The 23,475-nt window shown below is 37.5% G+C and overlaps 1 protein-coding gene across 3 annotated transcripts; it reads left to right on the top strand.

The window, feature by feature from the left end:
• Positions 1–46: 46 nt before the first annotated feature.
• Positions 47–21,234, top strand: LOC138192022 (SEC14-like protein 2). 3 transcript variants are annotated; one of them, XM_069139176.1, is made up of 14 exons: positions 47–185; positions 1,012–1,099; positions 1,169–1,237; positions 3,644–3,719; positions 7,463–7,506; positions 10,805–10,867; positions 11,027–11,215; positions 12,764–12,859; positions 12,950–13,010; positions 13,176–13,259; positions 13,345–13,451; positions 18,823–18,962; positions 20,155–20,324; positions 20,412–21,234. In XM_069139176.1, the coding sequence occupies exons 3-14, from the start codon at positions 1,184–1,186 to the stop codon at positions 20,588–20,590; spliced, it is 1,263 nt and encodes a 420-aa protein (XP_068995277.1). In that variant the 5' UTR covers positions 47–185; positions 1,012–1,099; positions 1,169–1,183; the 3' UTR covers positions 20,591–21,234. The 3 variants fall into 3 exon arrangements, with proteins under 3 accessions (XP_068995277.1, XP_068995278.1, XP_068995276.1); XM_069139177.1 differs by lacking the exon at positions 47–185 and having other exon boundaries at positions 938–1,099; positions 1,175–1,237; XM_069139175.1 differs by lacking the exon at positions 47–185 and having other exon boundaries at positions 938–1,099.
• The last annotated feature ends 2,241 nt before the right edge of the window (positions 21,235–23,475 follow it).

Here is a 23,475-nt window from a genome sequence, read left to right as displayed (position 1 = left end):
AATGATGACTCGTGGCTCTTCCGTTGACGGTTTGACGCTGTTGGACGTTGGATTTAGAGTTTAAACTTTTATATACAGCCTATGGTTTTAACGTATGGTTTAAACGCCCAGAGTAGAAATGCGGCGACGAGAGAAAGACAGTCGCATACTTCCCTCTTCGTTTTAAAGCCATAGCTCGACAAGCTGTAAGTACAGTTCGACTGCCAGTTTCACCTCCATAAACAGGGGGGTTGATATGTTTTCTTTTTTATATATAGTCCGATGTTCAGTTTGAGTAAACTCTGAAAGCAAATGTCAGCTTTGTAGGCTACTAATTCAATATAATGTCGAGCAGTAAATATAAAATTTGGCTGAACACTGTGTGTACAATTATTACTCTTAACTATTTAGCAGTAGCTCAGCAAGTCCAACTCTTACGACCACGTTTGTTCCTTTACCCTCAAATACTACAGAAGTGTTTGCTTAATTCGGCTCTGGTTGGTTTAAGGAACAAAAAACACTTGGTCGAGGCAAGGGACAAATTATGATAATTGAAGGTATATTAAAAAATATATATATATAACGATGACTGAACTGTGTTAAAGTCATGCAATCTTCATCGTTATACAACCATCGTCATCATGGTAACCGTAGATGCTCCTTTTAAAAGATGTTTTTATTTTGAAAGCCAAAAGACAAACAATTACCCCCCACCCCCCGCATTACAGCAACACACGATGCTTGTGCCCTAATTATTTTTACATAAAAAAAAATATAATACTTAATAACGGTTGCCCCCTTTTACGATTGTAGCCTTGTTTTGAATATCGGCCTATTTTTGAATAGCCTATGATAAATACAGCGGATACTCAGAGGGCTCTCCACTCTGTGGTCCTCCCATCTGGTACCGAGTATAACCTCTTGTTATTTTGTCCTATCTTTGGCCGAGTCAGCTGGTAGGACTGGATGCTAAACCGGCGGTCAGCGAGTCGTGTTTACAATTGATCCTCATCTCCGCTGTTGTTTCTGCAGCAGACAGCGAGGACAACTGGATCTTGTAGCAGTGGATGGGCATCACGAGGGGTCGTCAGAGACAGAAATCCATCCGTCACGGTTAACGGTGGGTGTCGCTGTCTCTTTCAGTGTCTCTCTCTGTAGATCTGACTTTGAACTGCTGTCTTTATCTCAGCTTTAGGTCGCAGGCATGAGCGGAAGAGTGGGGGATCTGAGTCCTAAACAGGCTGAAGCACTTGAGCAGGTAATAATAATGATAATAACAGTAATGATAATGATAATGTTAGTGATGATTTATAACTAGCCTCATCTCACAACTCAATTTCACTTTGCAGTTTGTGGTTTGCTTCAGACCAGATACGCTCCTATAATATCTAGGTTTTAACTCAGCTTGTGTAGTTACACTATCATGCCACTATTTTCTCTCTTATATCACTTTAATTGTCGTGTAATAACCTATTATGCAACACTGTTTATCATGCACCCTTTTATAAAGGGTTCATGAGCTATAATAACATCTTAACTTCCCTAATCAAACGTTTAGTTTACAAGGATAAGAAAAATCGCAGCCCTGTAATGGTAACAATGACGTTTCTTTATCAACTCTTCATATAGTCTTTTTTAAAATGTTTAAAATGAAAAATGCTTGTTAAGACTTCCCACTGCTAATCTCGCTAGCAATCCAAAACTTCAAAATGCTCAATTTCCATCAGACATGTTAAAGAAAAATCCTGTCAAATAACAGGTTGGAACCAGCCAATGTGTTTGGTGTTTTTGGTTTAAACATGACCAGAAAGGTAAAAAAAAAAAAATACTAAATTTAAGAGAAATGTTTGTCAGTCGATCAGATGTCTAAACTGTTCATTTTAATGGCCTATAACTGATATGTAAACCATTGTTAATGCTTATGACCATTAATAATGTAAATACTTACAAATTTTAAACGCTTTAAAGACAGCAAGCAATTAAATATATTTTAATTGACATGTGACCTACAATTATTGTATCTATAATTTATTTATTATGGATAATGGATGGATGGATAGTTGAAGTGAAGTTAAAAAGTAACATTTCAGTCTATAGATGTCTCATTAATATAATATAATAATAATTTCTTTGCGTATTGAACAGAAATTTAAGCTTTTTTCAAATTTTTGTTTTCGTATGGTGTGAAAACCAATTGCTTAATAGAGTGATACATGCAGTGTTAATACAAATGTATGTAAATAAAATGGATTAGATTTTTAATATGAAGTTATTTCTTTTGTTTAAGTATTGTCAGACGCCATTTGTGTCCACTTCTGAGAGATTTTTTTACAACCTGGCAACCCAAAAATCAACAGTCTTTCAAAATATCCTTTGTTGACTGATAAGTCAACAAAGGATATTTTACTTAAAGGAAAGATTATTCTGTTCGCTGTATGTCTAAGATAAGGTGAACTATACTATTAACTAAAAGTCTCCGGAAACACCTGTTCACATTCTTTTCCATTGTTTGGTTTTGATCTTTAAAATGGATGAAGCATTATTGTGCTTCATTTTTTTTTCATTTGTCTTCCATTGTTATAAGGCTGTTATCTACTTTTCAATTTACAGTTTGGATTTGGTGGAAGAAAATTAAATATAATTTTGGCTTGCGTTTTGGCCTGGTGGTGGGGACAACGAGACTTTTTTTTTTTTTTTTTTTTCTTCCAAGACTCTCTTATCCAGCTTTCAGCCATATAGTTGTAGAGCTGTTACTGACTGAACTTGGGGATATTTCTTAAGGTGGGAATGTCACAAAATAGCCTTTGGTTTAAATGTTTAAGGGAGAACACATATTTTGTGGCAGATTGATTACAACTTTGAGGTAATAGCTTGGGAGAGTCACTTTCCTGTTTCAACATGCCCATGTGCACAAAGCCAAGTCTCTTAAGAAACACTTTTGGAGAACTCAAGCAGTTGGCACAACCCTAATCTCAACCCCATAACACGTTGGAGATGAATTAAGATTTGGACTGATCTCACTAATACTAAACCAGAGGAGTGGAAGCAATTTATAGCAACAGACAGGCCTAACTGATAATTCCATAACCATTTTAATGTAAGCCATTTTTCAAGCAACTCATCTTTTAATATCTTTGGGTTTATAGACTGTTGGTTATACAGACAAAACAAGCAATATATTGGTTTATGAAAATTGTGTGACAATTTTTGGCTCTTTTTTTTTTAAGCCAAATTATTAACCAATTACTGAAGAAAATAATTTGAAAAAGGATTTGAAGCTCTAATGCTCGAGTGTTCATAATTGGCAGGATGCTTAGTTAGAAATGAAAATGTGACATAAGGGCTGCTGCGACTGTTTCTCTACACATGGAAAACATTTTTACAGCCATCTGTTGTTGAAACTTGACATTACATAAAAAAAAAAAAAAAAAAAAAAAAAAAAAATTGCCTACAGTCACCAAGTCACAAGCTTCGGTAGTATTACGAAATGAAACAAACCTGGTAATCGGAAATTAAAAGCTCCATTGTGAAAATTCAAATAGCATCAAACAGAAATGTTTTGTGTTTCTCAGAACTGTTTTTCACCTTCAGGCTCATAACTTTAACTGTGAAGATTTTAGATTTCACTGAAAGTCATATGTCTCTTTTTTGCATCTGGCTGTAGTTTCGAGGGAAGATACAAGATATTCTTCCTCAACTTCCTACACAGCATGACCACTTCCTCTTGCGTTGGCTCAGAGGTGAGTTGAAAACGACACGGCAACTCTGGCTTCTACCCGACTGAAACCTGCATTCAAAGAAAAATCTGAAAACCTCCTTCATTATCCCTCTTCGTGATTAATTTGTGGGTATTTTTCCTGTAATCATTTCCCTGCATTCACAGGGAAATCTGTTGCAATAAACAGAAGCTACAGAGGATTATCAAATCATAGGATAATGATGGAACACATTTTGTTCACAGGGTTTGAGAAAGACACTCATGCTCCTCAATATGGTCAAACCGCAACTTAAAACCAAACCTGCTCTGAATCTTGGCAGCTAAACTAGTGACAATTTCAGTGCTTATTCCTTTACTTATAAGTAAATTTAACTGAATCCCAGAGTCTTGACTTTCCTCGGGTAGGGTGAGGTTCTGCAGTCAGACTTAGGAGGAAGTGAGGAGCAATGATTAAAGCAGGCCTTGTTCTGATTCATTCTGGAGCAGAGATCTAGCACTTCGTGTATGCGGTTAATCCAGATCTAATCGCATTAAAGGTGCACTACGATTGCAACAGCCCATCTGCTGCTGTCTTTCTGTTCCTCTCATGGGTTAAAGTTTCCTTGATTTTGATGACAGTGAGAAATTGTTTCATGACAAGAATTCGGAGTGGAAGTAAGGGTGCATTTGTTCTCTTTAATTAGGCCTTACTAAATGACCATAGCAGTTGTGAAATGCCTGCTTTGCCTCACAGAACGCTGAGCATTTCAGTTCCAAACATGGACAATGGAGGTCTGTTTGGACGCTGTATGATTCAAGTTATGTGACTTGCAGCATGAACATAAAGAGGATTGTTATTGAAGCTGTATGAATAGTCCAGTTTATTGATTAGAAGCAAATATCCTGAGGTGGCACACAGTGAGAACTAATGATAAACCCCATAATGATCTGGATTAAACTGAATGGGGGATTTTTGTCCTTCATATTTACACAAACCCAGGTTAAACTCCCCTCTATATCCTAAATGGGCACAATGTGTCAACATCAGGCTGAGCTGGCCCACTGACCACATACTTGAATGGCATTAAAATATCATCTTAACTGTCGCTACAACAATACATCACAGCCAGAGTCAAACGGTATGTTGCCTCTTTGCCAAAGGATTTTTTGTTTATACTGTTTGAGTCTTTAATATTGCTGCCATCATGAATCCAAACCTAGTTGGCGCTTTTAAAGTTGTTTGTCTCTTTGTTATTAAGTTCATCACTTCTTGTGTACTAGATTGCAAGCAATCAGTCAGAATCGCTTTTACTATAGGCCTTTCAGGGTGAGGATTTAAAAGACCACAGCTTTGTCACAAAAGGTATTCTGCATTTTTCTGTAAGCAGTGGTGTGAGTGATATAAGCAGCTGGTTTGGGAGTTATCAGGTAACGAGCTGCATGGGAAGTTTTTGTGCTAGCCATGAGCTACATTATAAAACTTTATGACCAGTTTATAAATTATATTTCTTGTGTTATGAAGTGACAGAAGATCCATCTATACCAACAACCCTTTGTTCTCTGTGGTTATTGAAGGACAAAACTAATTTCAACATGAATTGGTTGGAAATCACAATAAACATCTTTAATCTCAGAGTGATGTTTTGGAAAATAACATGCAACCACAACAATGTAAAGGTATCAATGGAGGGCAAGGTGATCGGACACTTAACACTTAACAACCTGCAATAATACATAGCCCCGTCACCTGCCAGATCCTGCTTTGTGCTTTTGTAAGTTTGAGTCACTTGGTGCCCTTGAGGTCCCAGTTAATGTACCAGAACGTAGCATTAGCTAAAGTATAATCCAATGCTGGAGTAAGTTGTAAATCTCACACCCCAACAACAGCACTGTTGTGCTCTTCCTCCAGACTGTCAGCTGCAGAGTTAATCACCTTAGAGGGAGTATTAGACAGTAAACTGTCAACACTGTTTTGCATCAGTCATACTGACACAGTAGTACAATAGTACTGGACATTTTGGACAAGAGGAGGTTTTTTTTTGATGTTGATAATGTTTGATTAATGTTTGATTTTTTTAAATATTATAATTGAAGATATTTCAGCATTTCCTAAAGTTTTGTCCAAGAGTCATTTGTGGAAGATGGTACCACAGTGTTTATAGAGTTCTATATAACTTATGCACAATTGTATGCATTTTTAATTCCCACATTTTAGTAATATACTGGTTGTTTCCAGTTAAAGTGACATGGAGACCATGACTGGATGTGTGGAAAAGTTCCCGTGAGTGATGAATTTCTCATTGTGGAGTTGTAACAATGTTTGACGGGAGAGTCTCAGTCTGTTTTCCCAGGCAGGATGAGGCAAACCTCAGTGAAAGGGAAAAAAACAAGTTTCTTGACCTGGTGAGTTTCATGGCGTGAAAACTGTTGGGGATTATCACATGTAAATATGAGAGCTGTATTCATAAAGATTCCTGGTGGTAAGAGTTACTCTGATGGATGGAAATCTAAGAAAATTCTTAGAATTTTGATGTTTTCGAAGAATTTCTAAGTTAACAGTTGATCCTTGTAAAGATTAAAGTTATTCATCAAGCATCGTAGCTCCTGAGGTGAAAAATTGTTAGCACCAGGGATGAGGACTTTTAAGACAGTTAAGAATATCTTAAGCGGCGGAGAAAATTGTGAATTGTGTACAACGAGGTAGGAGAAATACTTCAAACACTTAATGACTAATGAAACGCTCCGAATTATATTGTGCGGAGATAAATGTTGTGGTGGGTCTCTTTAGAAACATGCTCATATCTCCGACTCAACGCCAGAAATGAAAGTGACTACAGCACCGAGATATCTAGCTACTGTAAAAATGTGGCAGAGCAGGGAGTAATCAGGCAAATAAAAACAGTGCTTTCACAGACTCACATTGGGACACACTTCATTTAATATCCACTGGATGTCACTGTCCATTCTGTGTAATTATCACAAAGTGTGCATTTTTTTGATCAGCCAATCACATCTTTTAAAAGGACAGGTCATACCTAGCAACCGGGGTCAACCCCACATCCCGATGAAGATCAGGGTTTCTATCCCTTCCTTGCTCAGAGTTGTTCTGAGAAGTCGCTTAAATCCCTTCTTAGCGAAGACTCCTTGCTAGAATTTTTTAGACTAAGTCCCTGAGAGGATTTTAAGAATGTTTGTGAATACGACCCCTGATGTCTGGAATGTGAGAGATATGAAAGTTGGAGAGGTCTCTTCACTACATTATAGAGTAGAGTATATGAATTTCAAAATGTGTCTTGTCATATTTAGTTTTATATTGACCAGCAAAGGAAATGTTGTGGATTAAACCTGCGAAAGTTTTTGTATAATAAAAAAAATTGTACCAATAATATCATTAACATTATGATATGGCAGACCCCCATTTCACGTAGAGTACAATCCTATTTTGCTTTTTTTTTTATAACACAAATGTTTTTGTCTGTACATTTTAATCTCTTGTTGTGGATATTTTCTGTACCTCTTTCATTTCTCTTTCTCCCTTTCCTCCTCCTATAAAGCACTCTGTAACTTGTGTTTGAAAAGTGACATATAAAATGTGCTTGCTTGCTTTACAATTTCAGTGATAACCTATAGAATACATTGCACTGTAATACTAAATATCATGTGTTGGTGGAATCCTATTTAATTCATCCTCACTGCACTCTGTTTGAAAAACATCTACGTTTTGGACCGTGGATGTCTGTATTATTCATGTCTGCTTCCTTTTTGCTTTCTTTGTTATTTTTTTAGCCAGAAACTTCAATGTCCAGAAGTCTGAGGCCATGCTGCGAAAGGTAATAGACTTAGATTGTCTGTTTTGTAGAATGGGACATTTATTATAGTGTGTGCATGTGCAGCTCTCTTGTAGAAATGCAATGCAGTACAAATCACGTACTGAACTGAAAGCCAAAGTACAACTTCTCTTTCAGTGACTGATTGATATTTGTAGAAGTGCAATCAGCTCCAGCTCAGACTGTCCAGTTTATCAGCGCGGGAGTGGCTCCAGGTTAGAGAGAGGCAGTGTGGTAATGGTTCGCTGTGGAAAAACTTGAGTCATCAAGATAGGAGATAAGATATAGATAAATGGGATGAAATAACTACTTATGATGGCTGAGTAAAATTTACATTTACCTCACTGTAAAGTTGATTTTTGTCCATTGAAGGACAGAGGAGCTCCAAATAAAATTGGCAGTCACCCAGCCTAGACATGTGAAGCTGTGTTTGAAAATATTTACCTATTTACACCTCCAGCAGACAGTTGCATTCCTTTGGTATAATTTTTTAGCGGTCCTAAATCCAGTTCTCACTCTCTGTTCACATTACATGTGTTACTTTGGAACAACAGTCAGTAGGGGAGAGCGGGTTAATATGAGCCACCCTGATCGTCAAAATTAGTGCTGCGACCACACAGATACACACAGTTAGTACTTTAGTAAATTACTATATGAGGCTATACTCTTTAGCTGAATTTTAACTCTAAACTGCTGGATGGTACAAGTTTGTTAAAATGGCAGTAGTGAGCTAAATTAAACCAAAAGGCCTTGGGGTAGTTGAGCCAGTTTATTTCAGTTTGTACAAATGCGGCCACCTCTATTGAAATTCTTTTGCTTTGATGCTGCATTGTATGAGGTGACAATGTTCAGTTTTACTTCAACATAAGGTCAAAACATATAAAAGTACTGCTCAATCAAAAGTATGGACCAATCATTTCTCTTGGAAAATGTCATCACCAATCGTAGAAGAGGTCGTGTAGCTTGGTATAGGGAGCTCCATGATAGGGAGAGGATCTCCGTAGAGTGAAAGAAAGCTCTAAGATCAGCAAACCCCTTTGATTTTCCATAATGATTTTTTTTTATGAGAAATATAGATTTCCTTATACCAATATCCTCCTCCAATAAAGACTTATTTGAAGTGGTAAAGCTATTTCTTATACTAATACGATATGAAAGTAATCCTACCCGTCACTTTGAATTATGTTTATGTCTATTTCGTATTTGCACCAAAGTCTGTTTGACACCACTGCGGGTGCAGATGTAAGAAGAACTCTAACATTCTCATCCATGCCATTACAATCAAAGGGACATTAATTGAATAGAATGTAATTATGGTCTGATTTACCTGTTCTATAATGATGAAGCAGGTGGAGCCTATTCATTTACACATTCACAAAGTGAATCCATTTGGCAGCTGCAACTGTATTGCTTTTAGCCTGGATTAACTTCTTTGTATATGTATAATACAGTAGTTTTTCTTCGTTTGTAAAATATGTCGCTCTGCTGCCAGTTGAATTGTCCATGTTTGTGATGATCATGTGCAGCAAAAATGGCCCTATGTTGAACTTGTTTTGTAGTACAGGCCCGAGGTCTAGTTCTACCATCTCATCAACCAATCCACTGAAATTTCATCATTTAAGACTTCGCTCCAAATAAATGTTTGCAGAAAGTCCCTCAAGGCATTCCTAAAATATCACATTCAGAACGATCTAATTGATCTTTACCTTTGACCAGCAAACTATAATTATTTCATCCTTGAGACCAAGTTAAGGTTTGTACCAAATTTAAAGAAATCCCCTTGAGGCCTTCCTAACATATCGCTATCACAAGAGTAGCACAGACAAAAAGGATGGACAGAGACCTGGACCTTTGACCACCAAAATCTGTTGCGTTCTTTCTTAGATATAAGTGAATGTTTGTTCCAAATTTTAAGAAAGTCTCTGTTCCAGAGATATCACGTTCACAAGATGGGTTAGATGTTTGGTCACAGAGACCTTGACCTTTGACCAATAAAATCTAAGCACCGTATCTTTGAGTTACAGTGTGAATGTTTGGGCAAAAGAAATTCCATCAAGGCGTTCTTAAAATATTGTGTTTACAAGAACGCAATATTTACACCTCCAGCAGACAGTGCGGAGGTCACAGTGACAAGTAGTGCTCACTGCAAAGCCAATTTTACTTGATCCTGAATGTATTCAGTCTATCCTTGAGTCCAAGTGAACATTTGTGAAAAATTTGAAGTAAGTCTCTGAAGGTGTTACTGAGATATCGGACTCAAGAGAATGGGTGGGAGGTGACGGTGACCAGCTCAATCTTATCAGTTTATCATTGCTACCAAATTATGTTTTTGCCCAGTTGGAAGAAATTCCCTCAAAGGGTTCTTGAAATGTCGCTGATTAAGAATGGGACATACGGATGAGAGGGATGTGATGTCTTGACCTTGAACCTTGACTTTTGACCATGAGAGTTTGCCTCGCATTTTAAGAAATTGTTCAAGGCGGTCCTGCGATATTATGTCACAGGGACCTGTTTATCCTTGGTACCAACAGAATCTTTTTGCCTAGTTTGAAGAAATTCCCTCAAAGCATTCTTGAGATATTACCTTCATGAGAATGGGATGAACAGACAGATGGAAACCCAGAGGAATAAAACCGGTCACATTTTCCATTGATAAGGAAAACATTTTCCGGTTTATATACATATATTTACAATAAATGTCCTTGCTGAGCTTTCTTCAGTACTCTCCTAAATTCCACAAATTTCCAACCATTTACTACTAAGTTTGATGACTACTTTGTCTCCAGTCTACCAGTATTTCTTTTGTTTTTGAAACTTCACGTTGTCGTCACTGCTACTTCAGCTCTACTTATTCCTCTGCATCTCTTTACACTTATTTAGATGTACATCATTGTTGTCTATCATTTCAGGGATGTGGTTCATGATTGTTAGAACTTATCTTACTGGAAGTGGGAAATACAGTCAGACAGTAGCTAACAGTAGATCTGAACTACATGACAACTATATTGTGAAGATATCTTCATTATTTCTTTGCCCTTTTGTAGATACGGGAAAAATTATTTATTTTAGTTCACTCTTACTTCTTAAGTCTATTAACCAAGCTAAAACAAAAAAAAAAATTACATTTCTATATGTATTGTACAGTGGATAGACATATATATAATGTCTAAAACCTACTCAACCACTTAAATCACTACATTGTTGGGTAGATCTGTGGCTGTACAATCAGTCAATCATTAAGGAAGTACAAAAAATACTAATATTACTTCTAAACTTACCATCTACCCATTTTTTCTTCCAGCATTTGGAGTTCAGGAAACACATGAAAGCAGACACAGTGATCACTGATTGGCGTCCACCAGAGGTAAAACCTTCAATACTATAATTCACTGTAGATAATTTTGACATTTTATGGGAATGTTTTATTTCGATAAATGCATCATGAATCCTCTCCTTGATAAGTATTCAAGTACACATCTGATGGAACCAGGTGTTTGACATTTGAAATGGATGTCGTTTGCAGGTGATAGAGAAGTATCTGTCAGGAGGGATGTGCGGTTATGACCGTGAGGGCAGTCCTATCTGGTATGATGTCATTGGACCTGTGGATCCAAAAGGCCTCTTCTTGTCTGCCTCCAAGCAAGACTTCATCAAGTCCAAGATCAGAGATTGTGAGATGCTGCAAAGGGAATGCAACCTCCAGTCAGAAAGGGTAAGAGCAGAATACCACTGATGACAGGACAGAGATCATGTGATCCTGTGATCCTGTTCACTGTTGATACTAAAATGTGTCTCGGGCAAAGGTATAGTGTTGTGTACAAAACACATCAGATTATATCACTGAATCCATATTTAAACTAATCCATCCATCCATCCATTATCTATACCTGCTTTTTTTTTTTTGGGGGGGGGGGGCTATCCCAGCTCACTTTGGGCGAAGGCAGGGTTCACCTTGGACAGGGCCAACACATAGAGACAGACGGAAACAAAGACCATTCACGCTCTTATTCACACCTAAGGGCAATTTGTAGAACCACCAATTAACTTGAGGCGCATGTTTTTGGATGGTGGGAGGAAGCTGGAATACCCGGAGAGAACCCTTGCAGGCACAGGGAGAACATGCAAACTCCGCACAGAAGCACCCAGACGTGGATTCGAACCCAGAACCTTATAGCATATGTATGATAATAAGCATCCATTATTTCAGTGATTTCCAATTTGAGAATCAAGAGCCCCACATGGTGCATTTTTACCGACACCGTTCCATCCATCACACTGATCAGTGAAAATAGCAACTCACTGCAAGTGTAGAAAAAAAGCCCCCTGCACATAAATTGTACATATTAAATGCCAATGCGCCTGACTCCTGCGCCGGGCACAAAAATAGGGTCCATAGTCTTAATGGGCCATGTTTCAGGCACTATTTCATATTTGTCCTGTTGTGTGACAACATAAACAGAGAAATATGGAAATGAGAACAGTACTGTTGGTGCTCTTAAAACAATTTACTTATATTTAACATGTAAATCAATTTTAATCCTGTTCAGAGTCTGGATTTCTTTTAGGCATTCAGGACAGCATATTTGTTTCTCGGTTTTACTTGCTTATCTCTACAACTTTTTTTTTTTTTTTTTTTTTTTTTTTAATATATATAATAATATAAAGATAACAGTCAGATTATTTGAAATGCATAGTTTTTACAACCACCAAATTCTCCCTGAATGTGTTGAGGCCTCTCTGGTGTCAAAAGCTAGTTGTCAAGTAGTTTTAAATTAGTCCACTTCCAATGTGTGCAAATAAGGGTGTGCATAGGCTATACAATGTTTTGGATCTATGTTAGTTCTGTACCTATTAAAGCAGAAAGACGTAGGAACTATATTGCAAATATGCACACAATATCTGTTTATTTATCTAAATTTATATAGTTAAAAATCAAATTGTAATTCCTCAAGTTTAGTTTTCTACTTAACACATCATTTTAGCCAGATTATCCCTTGTAGCATATTGTCATAATGATTGTGTAATAATAATTGTATAATAATACTAATGACGACGACAACAACAACAACAATGTATCACTATGTTTTAGTGACATACTTTTCTGGAGCAGGTTTGGGTTAGTGGTCAGCAGAAGCCAAGAATGAACTACCAACCTTCCAATTAATAGTCAGCTCTACAACCTGAACTAAAGCTATTTTTCTCATTTGTATCTTATAGGTTATTTTATTGATTAAGTCTTCTTGTCACTGTTTTCATCCAGCTGGGGAAGAATGTGGAGTCAATCACTATGATCTACGACGTTGAAGGTCTGGGTCTGAAACACTTATGGAAGCCTGCTATAGAAACATATGGAGAGGTATACACAGATACGTTGTATACAAAAAAATAAATAAAAGTAAAGCAGACTAAAAGGTTTGGTGACATCTATGTTTCTCTGTCACACCAGATCCTCCAGATGTTTGAAGATAACTACCCAGAAGGCCTGAAGAGACTTTTTGTTATTAAAGGTAAATTGGTCCTTCAAAATAAATGAATAGTCGTCCAAGAGAGGACAGTAATCGAATCCATCGCTATTTTCGCTTTCATGTTTGTTTTTTAATGATCGAATGTCCTGAAATTTACTGATGAGTAAATAACTTTTGAATGTTACATTTAAATTTTCACTTCTGCAGCCCCCAAACTGTTTCCTGTGGCCTACAACCTCGTGAAGCACTTTCTAAGTGACAATACACGACAAAAGATCTTCATTCTGGGGGGTGAGACGCTACATTATTGCATCCCGCTTTTGACAACATCAACCAAAACCGAGTTGAAATGAGTATTGTTTTTCCATCTTTATAGATGACTGGCAGGAGGTTTTATTGAAATACATTGAGGCAGAGGAGCTGCCGATGATGTATGGGGGTAAACGGACAGATCCTGATGGAGACCCTCGCTGTCGAACCATGGTGAGTTGGAGATGTGATATCCTGCACACCCATAGATTCTGGGAGTTTTTTGGTGCAAAAGTTGGAGGAGAAGGGTATCCATCAGAGACATACAATTAATACTTTGGGCTCATTGATTCACTCGTGAGAAAAAAATTCCCCTCAGCAAGCTTTTAAAGACAGTTTACATTCAAATTTGTCATGATCTAGTTGGTTTCTGTTTTATCAAAGTGATTTACATAATCATTAGCATCCTTGCAAAAGGAGAGGTTTGCACCAGTGGTTTAATAATGTGTAGTGTTTAACAAGCCTTAAATCCTTTTTCACCTTACATAAAAAACAACCAACTTTATGTCATGACTAAAACCAAACAATGAATTGATCCTGCTAATAATTATTATCGATAAACCAAAGCTGGACTCTCCTTATGTCTGTGCCATGGATTATTATTTGATGATTCAGATGGGGGCTGTCTGTCTCTTCTCAACTGGCTGTTATTTAATCCTAAAACCACTAAAACAAAAGCAAAGATTAACACCAAAGGATTTAGGTATTTACAAAAGGTATGATCATCAATTCAAACCTTATATTTCTTTGAGTGACATTGCTCAGCCCATAAAGACAGACAACCTTGGAAACATATAGAATATGAGACAACTTTGCTTTTTAAAACTATCATTGGCTACAAGTCTCATTCCAACTACTGCCGATCAGTTCTCCTCTAAAAAAAAAATATAAAAATCTGAGTAGCAATTAACTCAGTGGCAATATAGTGAAGTATGCTTGCTTTGGGGTTGTTTTAAAGTATCAACTCTGTTTTCTGACACTTTTGACTCCTACCCTGTCAGTTTCTTTCACTGTTATGCATTCTGTGCTTATGTAGTTTTTGGCAGCTTATAGATTTGCTTCAGCAAAAGACTGGCAGGCTACTATTCAAACTGTGCACTTGGAATTTTGACTGGCAAAACTACATTTATGTGAGTTCCTGTCCCACTATATTTTTCTGTCACAGCCGAGCAAAAAACTATTCCTAAACAGGGATAAAGTAATACTGGTGATCTGACCACGGTGTACCTTTCCTTTGTCTGAAGGCAGCTAGTATAGCTCCTCTGTGACCCTGTACCTCCTGTACAGCGAGTATATGTAATGGATGGAATAAAGTAAAACTCAGTGGTTGGGAATTTCTTTTCTTACAATGGATCCTAAAATGTTCAGCTAATGTTGGATATTTTAGGGATCCAGTTACACTGGAATGACCCAGTTTGATCACCGTTGGTCAATGAGATTGCAAGAAATACTCTGGACCGGCTGTCTGTAGCAGGGTGAAGATGAATAAGTACAGCTGCACACGCGCTAAAAAGTTTGCTCCATCTATTTTGTTACAATACCTGCTCGGATGCACTGAAATAGTAGTGTGCTTTGTGAAAAGTGTGAAATAGCAACAACAGAAAAATTGCCTGTATTTGCAGACTACCTGAAGGAAATTGCAGATGAGAAAAAAAAAAATGATGAAAAATGTTTCAAAAACACTCCTGCTTCATCCCACTGCTCTCCTGCCCCGCTATGTAGAAATGGAATAGGCTAAGGCATCAACACAAATCTTGTCAGACCTATAATTCTGTTTTTTAGCCAATAGGTGTCAAGCAAATAGCAGCCATGAGTGCAGAAAACAGCAGCTTTATTAGTCCTGCACTTGTAGATGATGCTCTAGATGAGGAAACTGACCTGTGTTTATCACTGTTTCTGTAGATAAAAAATTGGCCGAGGAGAGATGAAGAACAGAGGAAGCAAAATTAATTTTGACTGTGTTCGAGGTTCAAGGAATCGAGAAGCTCAACCTCAAAGTGTTTTCTTTTTTTAACTTGACAATTTAACTACTTTTCTTAGTTGACAGCTGTGTTTCTTATTTTGGTTAGAGTGTAGGGGGACCAGACTACAACAAAACAAATATTGGGCAAAGAGTATGTCTGTGTGGGATAATTTGGGACACGTTACCAAAGCTGAGGTTGTCTAAAATTATTAGATGTCTATCTCACTTAGAACATAATAACACACAAATAGACTATGGAGGGTAACACACCAGGCCTTGAGGAAGTGAACAATTATATTTGATTTCAATGCAACTTTCCAAACTCCCATACTGAGTAAACACAGTAAGCATAAAGGCAGCTAAAGTAGATGGTCTTATGTGGTAGCCTGGCCTGCGCCGACTGTGGCTCGCGGCTTTAGTTTCCTTCGGTGTGAATAACAGTCTGGGTACTCGGCCCGTATTAGTGTTTGCACTGCCACTCTGAAGGGCGGACCAATCAGCGACCAGTAGCGGCGGTTAACCGCGTTTGTCCCGCCCTTCCTTCACTGTGATTGAACGGCTGTTGACAGGGATGACGGCAACTCTCGATGACGGGGGGGAAAAAAAACGCTGAACGCACTCAGCACCTCGTCACGCTGCTGGCATTCATTAAAACCAACTATAAAAACACGCTGTGCTCAGGAAAAAAAACTTTGGTGGACATGCTAGGTAGTTGTGGCGGTGGCCGAGTGTCTGCCGGTTTCGGAGCAAGCTGATTGGTTATAATTAACCTGAGGTTTACGCCCAGTGTTACTATCAGTCTGCTGACCTGTATTGGTGGGGTTCTGCACAGTGTTTACTACAAGAGTTATCTCACCACTGTTTCCTTGTCTGTCCAGCTGTCATCGTTGGGTTTCAGTGAAAATGTATTTGTTATAGCTGTGTTTGCAGATTTTAGTAATTTAGAAATATGTGGGGCATTGTCTCAATAAAGTGGGACACTTGATCACCCTATTAGAGTGTAGAGTTTGATATTACAAACCAGTGCTATTCAGGCCTCCAGATACTTGTGTGGTTTGTTGTGGTGCACAGGCCTATTTTTGACAGAAGCTTAAGAGGAGTTCAAGAGAAACTGAACAGAGCAGATCGGCCAGGCAGGAAGTCAGAGGAAAATGAAAAAAAATCCAGTCAATTTTAAAAATCAAACACCCCGTGCTGACTCGAGATCAGACAATACATCACTATATGATCGTCTCTTTCAATGGAGGAGGAATTGAGTTTTTTAATGACCAAAACACTACAAGCTGTATTAACTTTGGGCCTCATTCACCAATCAAAATGTATTCTTAAAACCAACTTACACAGTTTTTATGAAGATTCTGGCATTCAGCAATGTTTTCTTATTTGGTATTTTGTTCTTGGGTAAGAACAAAATCTAGGCACACAAGAGAGCACTTAAGCACATCTCAGTATTGACATGTTTGAGAAAAAATAATTGTTTAATGTGTTTTCGTCAATTCTGCAGTTGAATAATATTTAATTTACAATGGGTTTTTTTTAATTCATAATTTTAATAATTATTTTCATTACTTCACAAAACATTATGGTTTTGAAAAAACACTACACTAACACTGCAAGGATCAGACAACAGACTTGCTGTCCAAGTTTGACAGCAGTGAATTGGTTGTTCATAAATTATAATAAATTTGACTTTTATCTTTTTATCCTTTTGTCTTTTTACTTAAAAAAAAAGAAAGTATAGTGAATTCATCAAAGTGTTTCTAGGATTGTAAGCAGTGTCAGTGTTTGGGTTGTTTGCCCCTGAATGTCGAGGATCTGAGATCTGACATAGGGCAGTTGAACAGGATCTGGGTGCAGGTATGTCGGTGCTCCTGCAGGAAGATACAATCTGCGAGCTGCTGGTTATTTTTACATTATAGGTTTTGTGCCATTCCCTTGATACAACACACACTGAACAATCCCATCACATGCATCTTTGAATTTTTTTTTTTATATCCGGTACTTCTGCTACGCTAATAAGTATGACAGCATTCGCTGTTTACTTCCTGTAGCAGCACTTCGGCTTCAGAATTACTGCAGTTGGTTTTCCTCTTGGAGTCGGCTGCTCCACAGTCTGTAGGCATTATTTAAGTTTTGTCTTAACTTTTCTCCCTCACTTTCTGTGATTCCGTATGCACACAGCCCTTCATGTCCTTTTATGGGCATTGGCAGGGCATATACTTATGCTAATTAGGAACCACTGGCACGTGCTTTCACCTTACTAGGACCGTGAGATTCATCAATATAAGAACACAGGTGTGAACACGTTTAAGAACACGTTATGAATCTGATGTAGACTTTTTCTAAGGACATTTCTTAAGAACAAATTTAAGAAAAATCTTAAGAAGATATTGGTGAATGAGGGCCATTGTCTGGATGGCAGCACATGTTGCTCAAAAAACAATATATATCGTTCAGCATTAATGGTTTCTTCTTGATGACAGAGTAGTAACCTGCTTTTGTGGATGCAGCGACAGTGTTCACAGACAACAGTTTTCGGAAGTGTGCCTGAGCCCCTGCAGTGATTTCCACTACAGATTTGTCTGTTTTTAATACAGTGCTGCTTGAAGGCCATCCAATATTGTTTTTTTTAGCCTTGTCCTTATCGTACAGAGACTTGTCCGGATGTTTGGAATTTTGTATTGATATTATGTACCATAGATGATGATCTTTGCAATTTTACGTTGATGAACATTATTTCTTAAATTGTTAAACTATTTGCCTACAGTCTTTCACAGAATGATAAAAAAAAAAAAATAAATAAAAAAAAAAAAATCTAATTTTCAACATTTGTTATGTTGTCTTTGTTCTATTTTCAATTAAATATCGATTGTATTAATGATTAAAATCATTACCATATGTTTTTATTTCCATTTTACATACCTTCCCAGCTTTTTATTTTGGAAACGGGGTCGTAGCCAAATAACTCGAAATTGTCATAGCAGTAGTCCACTATTGGTATGCACAAAAATGAATGAAAATGAAAAAAAAAAATCTAAGGGCAAACACTGCTTGTTCTGATTAATTGGTTCGGTATTCATGTGCCATTTGTTCAAGAAAAACTTGTTCGAAATAACATATTTAACATGTAATTTTTTTCATTCAGTGATCATAGGCTATTGGGGTGCATAGCCTGATGCAAAAAAGATAAAGAACATATTTTCCTACTTATCACCTGCTGGACTGACTGACATTAGATTACACTACCCACTCAGCTGAGTTGACATCAGGAAATCACTGCACTGTTGGTTTGGTCTATTATTGCACTGTTCTGGGAAATCCCATAACCTGAATTGCATGCAAATAAACCAGAAACTAAACAAGAGAGAACACTTTGATCTTTTGTGAGTTTTTGTTTGTCAAAGTAATTAATTTTTTTTTTTGCAAAAGGAGAAAAAATTAAAAGGATTCATAGATATATAATGGCAAAGTAAGTGAAGCTTTTTTGTTTTTGCTCCATTTTTTTTAACCCTCCAACTACTATGACATTTCACATACAAGTGTTTGATGCCTGTATTTTCACTCCTTGTGTGTCTGTTTCAGATAAACCACGTTGGCCCGGTTCCCTCCTCCTACTATGTGCGGGACCATGTTAACGTAGAGTATGAGCAGTGTATCACGGTCAGTCGAGGTTCTTCCCAACAGCTAGACTATGAGATCTTGTTTCCCGGATGCGTTCTCAGGTTTGTTATTTACATCATAATGGTACTAAAACCATTATAATAATGGATTAGTATAAGACGTTTTTCAAAGATTTATCTTTTATTTTTGTTTGCAAAAAAGGTGTTATAAGGTTGTGAAAGTTTTATACAGCAAAACCTGATTTCCATCTTAATTCCTGCTGTCAGATTAAAAGCCAGGAGAATGAAAAAAGTCAACAATAACAGAATATTCAGTAATCATAAATTTGGTGGCTCAATCCCCAGTTCTTCCTGTCCACATGTGTCAGTGTCCTTGGGCAAGACATTGAACCCCGTGCTGCTCTCAATTTCAGGCGAGCACCTTGCATGGCAGCTTTGTCGCCATTGATGTGCGTGTGTGTGTGAATGGGTTTATGGCAGGAAAAAACTAAAGTACATTGAAGACCGTTAAGTTAAAAAGCACACTAAGTGAAAAAGGCTCAATGTAAGTGCAAACCATATACACTTCTTCTTCTGTGGTTATTCAAGTACTCATCAAGTTTGTCACAGATGTTCACTATGCTTCAGCAATGAACAGTTTAGATTTTGGAGGTCAAAGGTCAGAGCTCAAGGTCACTGTGACCTTATGTCTTTCCCATTCCTTTAACGGTGATACATCAGGAATACCTTTAGGGGTCTTCTTGAAATTTGGCACAAACCTTCACTTTGCCAAGGATGAACTGAAAATATTTTGGTGGTGAAAGGTCAAAGGTCAACTTGACTTTGAGTTCACATCCATTTCCAACTGTGAATGCATTATCTCTTAATTTTGAATAAGTCTCTTCCAATGTGGTACAAACAATTATTTGGAATCAAGGATGACCTGATTAGAATTTGGGAGTCAAATATCACAGTCACTGTAAATTCATGTTTATATCGGTTGCAAAGTATGCAAACTACGACTTGAGTGGTTAGTGGAGGCATACAACTACAATGGTGAACTCTTTATTATTAATGTAATGGCAGTTATAATATTGTATTTTGTTTTGTAATACCACACCTGACTAAAATAATTTATAAAGAGATGGCCTCCTTTCCAAGTTGGTGTCTTTTTTCTAATGAACAAGATACCAAATAACACAGTCTTAGCTGTTTTTCATCAATCAAATCCACCAAAAAACAAAACAAAATAAAACATTTGTTAATTTTTTTTTTTTTTTTTTTTTTTTTTTTTTTTTTTTTTATGTCTTGTTAGATGGCAGTTTTACAGCGAGGGTGCAGACATTGGATTTGGGGTGTTTCAAAAGGCTAAAAAAGGCGAATGGAAAAAGGCGGCTCAAATGCTGGAAGTCGTGCCCAGCCAGCGATACAATGCCCACCTAGTGCCCGAGGATGGATCACTGACCTGTGAGCGTCCAGGAGTCTGTGAGTAGTCTACTTGGTTGTTGATCAAATGTTCCTGCAACATTAAATCTTGTCGGATGAATATTCTATTCTGTCTGTTCTCCACAGATGTGCTGAGATTTGACAATACCTACAGCATCTTTCAGGCCAAACGAATCAGTTTTACTGTTGAGGTCCTACTTCCCGACCACTTACAGTCTCCACAGAATATCGGGGGTCCAGCAACCATCAGCAAGCCGAGGGCAACAGCCAATCATAATGATAAGGAGAATTTTCCACTCCCATGATGTCAGATCAGCAGTGCTTAGCCACTCATAGTAAGCAGGACATACTTGACTTAAACTGTAAAATGCTGCCAATAGATGTGAACTTATAGTATCATATCGGAATGTGTGATGACTCTACATTTTTATGACCTCATTTACATGATGCCCTTTGGGAAACATTTCTTTACACATTCGAAACTAAAACACATTTATAAAACACATTGGTCACACATGGAAGGATACAGCTTCATTTTTTTTTTTTAATCGTTTTATTGTATTTTGTGTTTTTGTTCCATATATACTTTCAAAAAGTTTAAGTTCGCCATCAAGAAAACCAGGTTCGTAGCACCATGGCCAATAAGAATTAATATGTAATGGAGTGTAAAATGGGTAACAACAATAAAATTCAACATGAGTGTGGTGGCGGGGTGTGGTTAGCTCAGCTGCAGGGGGTAGAGAGTGGGAGGAGTGGTTCAGGGAACGGTGCCGGGAAGGTGTAATGAGCGCAGCTGAGCCGAATACGGACTGATGAGCACAGCTGAGCTGGATGTGGACTGATGAGCTCTCCCCTATAAAGGGGAGCAGGGAGAAGGAGGAAGAGGAGAAGTGGCTGCACGAAGACATTGGTGTATGGGCAGGGCAAATAAAGGCATTTTACACCCGAACGTACGACTGAGCATGTCATCTGTGTCCAGGAGAGACCCCAGTAGCACCAACTTTGCTACAATGAGAATTAAATAAAAAATAAAAATTGTGTATGTAACATTTTCTATCAATATGTTTTTTGTGTGTATGGCATAAACATTTGCTAATGGTTCTTTCATAACAATCAAAAGGTAGTATGAGGGTTCATTGAAGTGGCAACAAAATTCTAAAATATGCAGTATCAGCCATGGGCAAATATGTTTGGAGTAAAAACCTTAGTCAATATTCTGATCTTACAGCAAATAATATTTTGTTCTTGTTTGTATTTAATTTTTGGTATTGGCGGATAGCGTGCCTTTAAGTATTTATTTTCTAATTTATTTACAGCCAATAAGAGTTTAAAGCAATACATAATAATTTATACTACTGAAATATAAAAGCTTATTCAAGTCTTGTCATTACAGTGAAAGTGACTGAAACATTTGGAAAATATACTAATCTCACCAGACAATTTAGTAGATTGTGGCTAAATGTAGATTGTGGTTGAAAAGTGGAAGGTTTCTCACAATATATTAATTGTTGAATTGTAACATTTCAGAAATATATTGATGAAGATACTTTTTATAATTTGGTTTGGCCTTTGTGTTTGGAAAGGAAAGTTGTTGCGAGACAGGTCAGAGTATGTCTGAGAGGGGGCAGTATCATGTCATGTCATGTCAGTGTTATGCTAACTTTGCACTCTTTACCTCTATTGAACAGATATGTTTTTCTTATATCCCTGTAAAGCTGTATATATTAAGATTTATGTCACTATATATAATATATAATAAAATATCAACCAAAAATAAAAATGTCAGTGAATAAAACTCACTGAAGCAAAACAAAATAAATGTGTCATAAGCAAAACTCATCTTGTAAACTAATGGTCTTTTACTTTTTTGATCATATGTCAGCATGTTCCGCTGCCAGCTCTCTGATTTGTCTCACCTATTGTTTGCAGTTCTCAGCAACCTCTCACATGGGTGAGTTTTTTCCAGGTGTTCATTCACATTGATAAAAATCATACAATTTTGCCATTCAAGTGTATGGTGTTTGTCATTATAAATACAGACAGTTGCAGATATGGATTAGCAACTGAAATTATGGCTAGTCAAAATGTAGATATGTAGATATATTGAGGATTTGTTCTTTAGCCACCATATAAAGCAAATCTCCAGAACTGCCTTCTTTCATCTATGTAATATTAATAAAAAAAAACAGCGTGATACAGTAAAGCTAATTCATGCATAGGTTAGATTATTGTAATTCCTTGTTGATAGGATGTCCAAATTACTCATTAAAAACCCTGCAGTTGATCCAAAATGCTGCAGCAAGAGTACTGACAGGATTTAGCAAGTGAGATCATAGTTCTCCTGTTTTAGTTTCTCTTCATTGGCTTCCTGTTAAATAAAGAATATAATTTTAAATTCTCCTGCTGATTTGCAAAGCTCTTCATGACCAGGGTCAATTTGATCTCAGATCTTATAGAACCATATCATCCTGACGAGCACTTCGCTCTCAGAACGCTGGCCTGCTTTAGCTTCCCAGAGTTTCCTAAAGTAGAATGGGAGGCAGAGCCTTCAGTTTTCAGGCTCCTCTCCTGTGGAACCAGCTCCCAGTTTGTGTTCGAGGGGCAGAAACCCTCTCTAGCTTTAATGACACAAAACCAGAAAAACCGTAGCAAGCCAAAAACAATATTTTCCACAGAATGAGGTTGAACAGGTACTATATCCAGTGACTGTGACAGTGTTTGTGGGAAAATGTGTGCCTGTTTAGTTTTCAAAATGTACTTTTTCCGAAGCTTTGAGAGACAGAAACAAACTAACCTTGTGCCCATGTCGGCCAGGTGCTAAACTAACAAAACCGTAACCTTCTTCCTTGTTTTTATCACTTTTCCCGTCAGTTTGGTGACTTTTCTGTTTGTACCGCTTCTTACTACCTACTTCCAGTTTTCGGACCTTCAAAATGCATTTCTGCACCAATGCATTTTGTCCAAAATAAAGACAAAAAAGGAACAAACTATTAAATACTCTACACTCTCAGAGGTTTTACAAGGTGTCACCCAGGAGCTCGTCTCGAGCGGGAGCAGGTGGCTCAGGTGGCAGTAGGATATTTTTCCTCTGTGCTGCCCTCTCAATTACTGCGGTGAGCTGGAGAATAGGTGGATGAGGTGGGAGGAGGGCAGAACCAGGGGTAGAGCATGCGAGGAAGGGAGCCAAGTC

Source organism: Embiotoca jacksoni, unplaced genomic scaffold (assembly GCF_022577435.1).
Source record: "Embiotoca jacksoni isolate LCO1_2020_lvr unplaced genomic scaffold, fEmbJac1.0.p SCAF_8, whole genome shotgun sequence".
NCBI lineage: Eukaryota > Metazoa > Chordata > Actinopteri > Embiotocidae > Embiotoca > Embiotoca jacksoni.
Note: the sequence above shows the minus strand (reverse complement) of the source record. Positions and strands in the feature narration are given on the sequence as shown.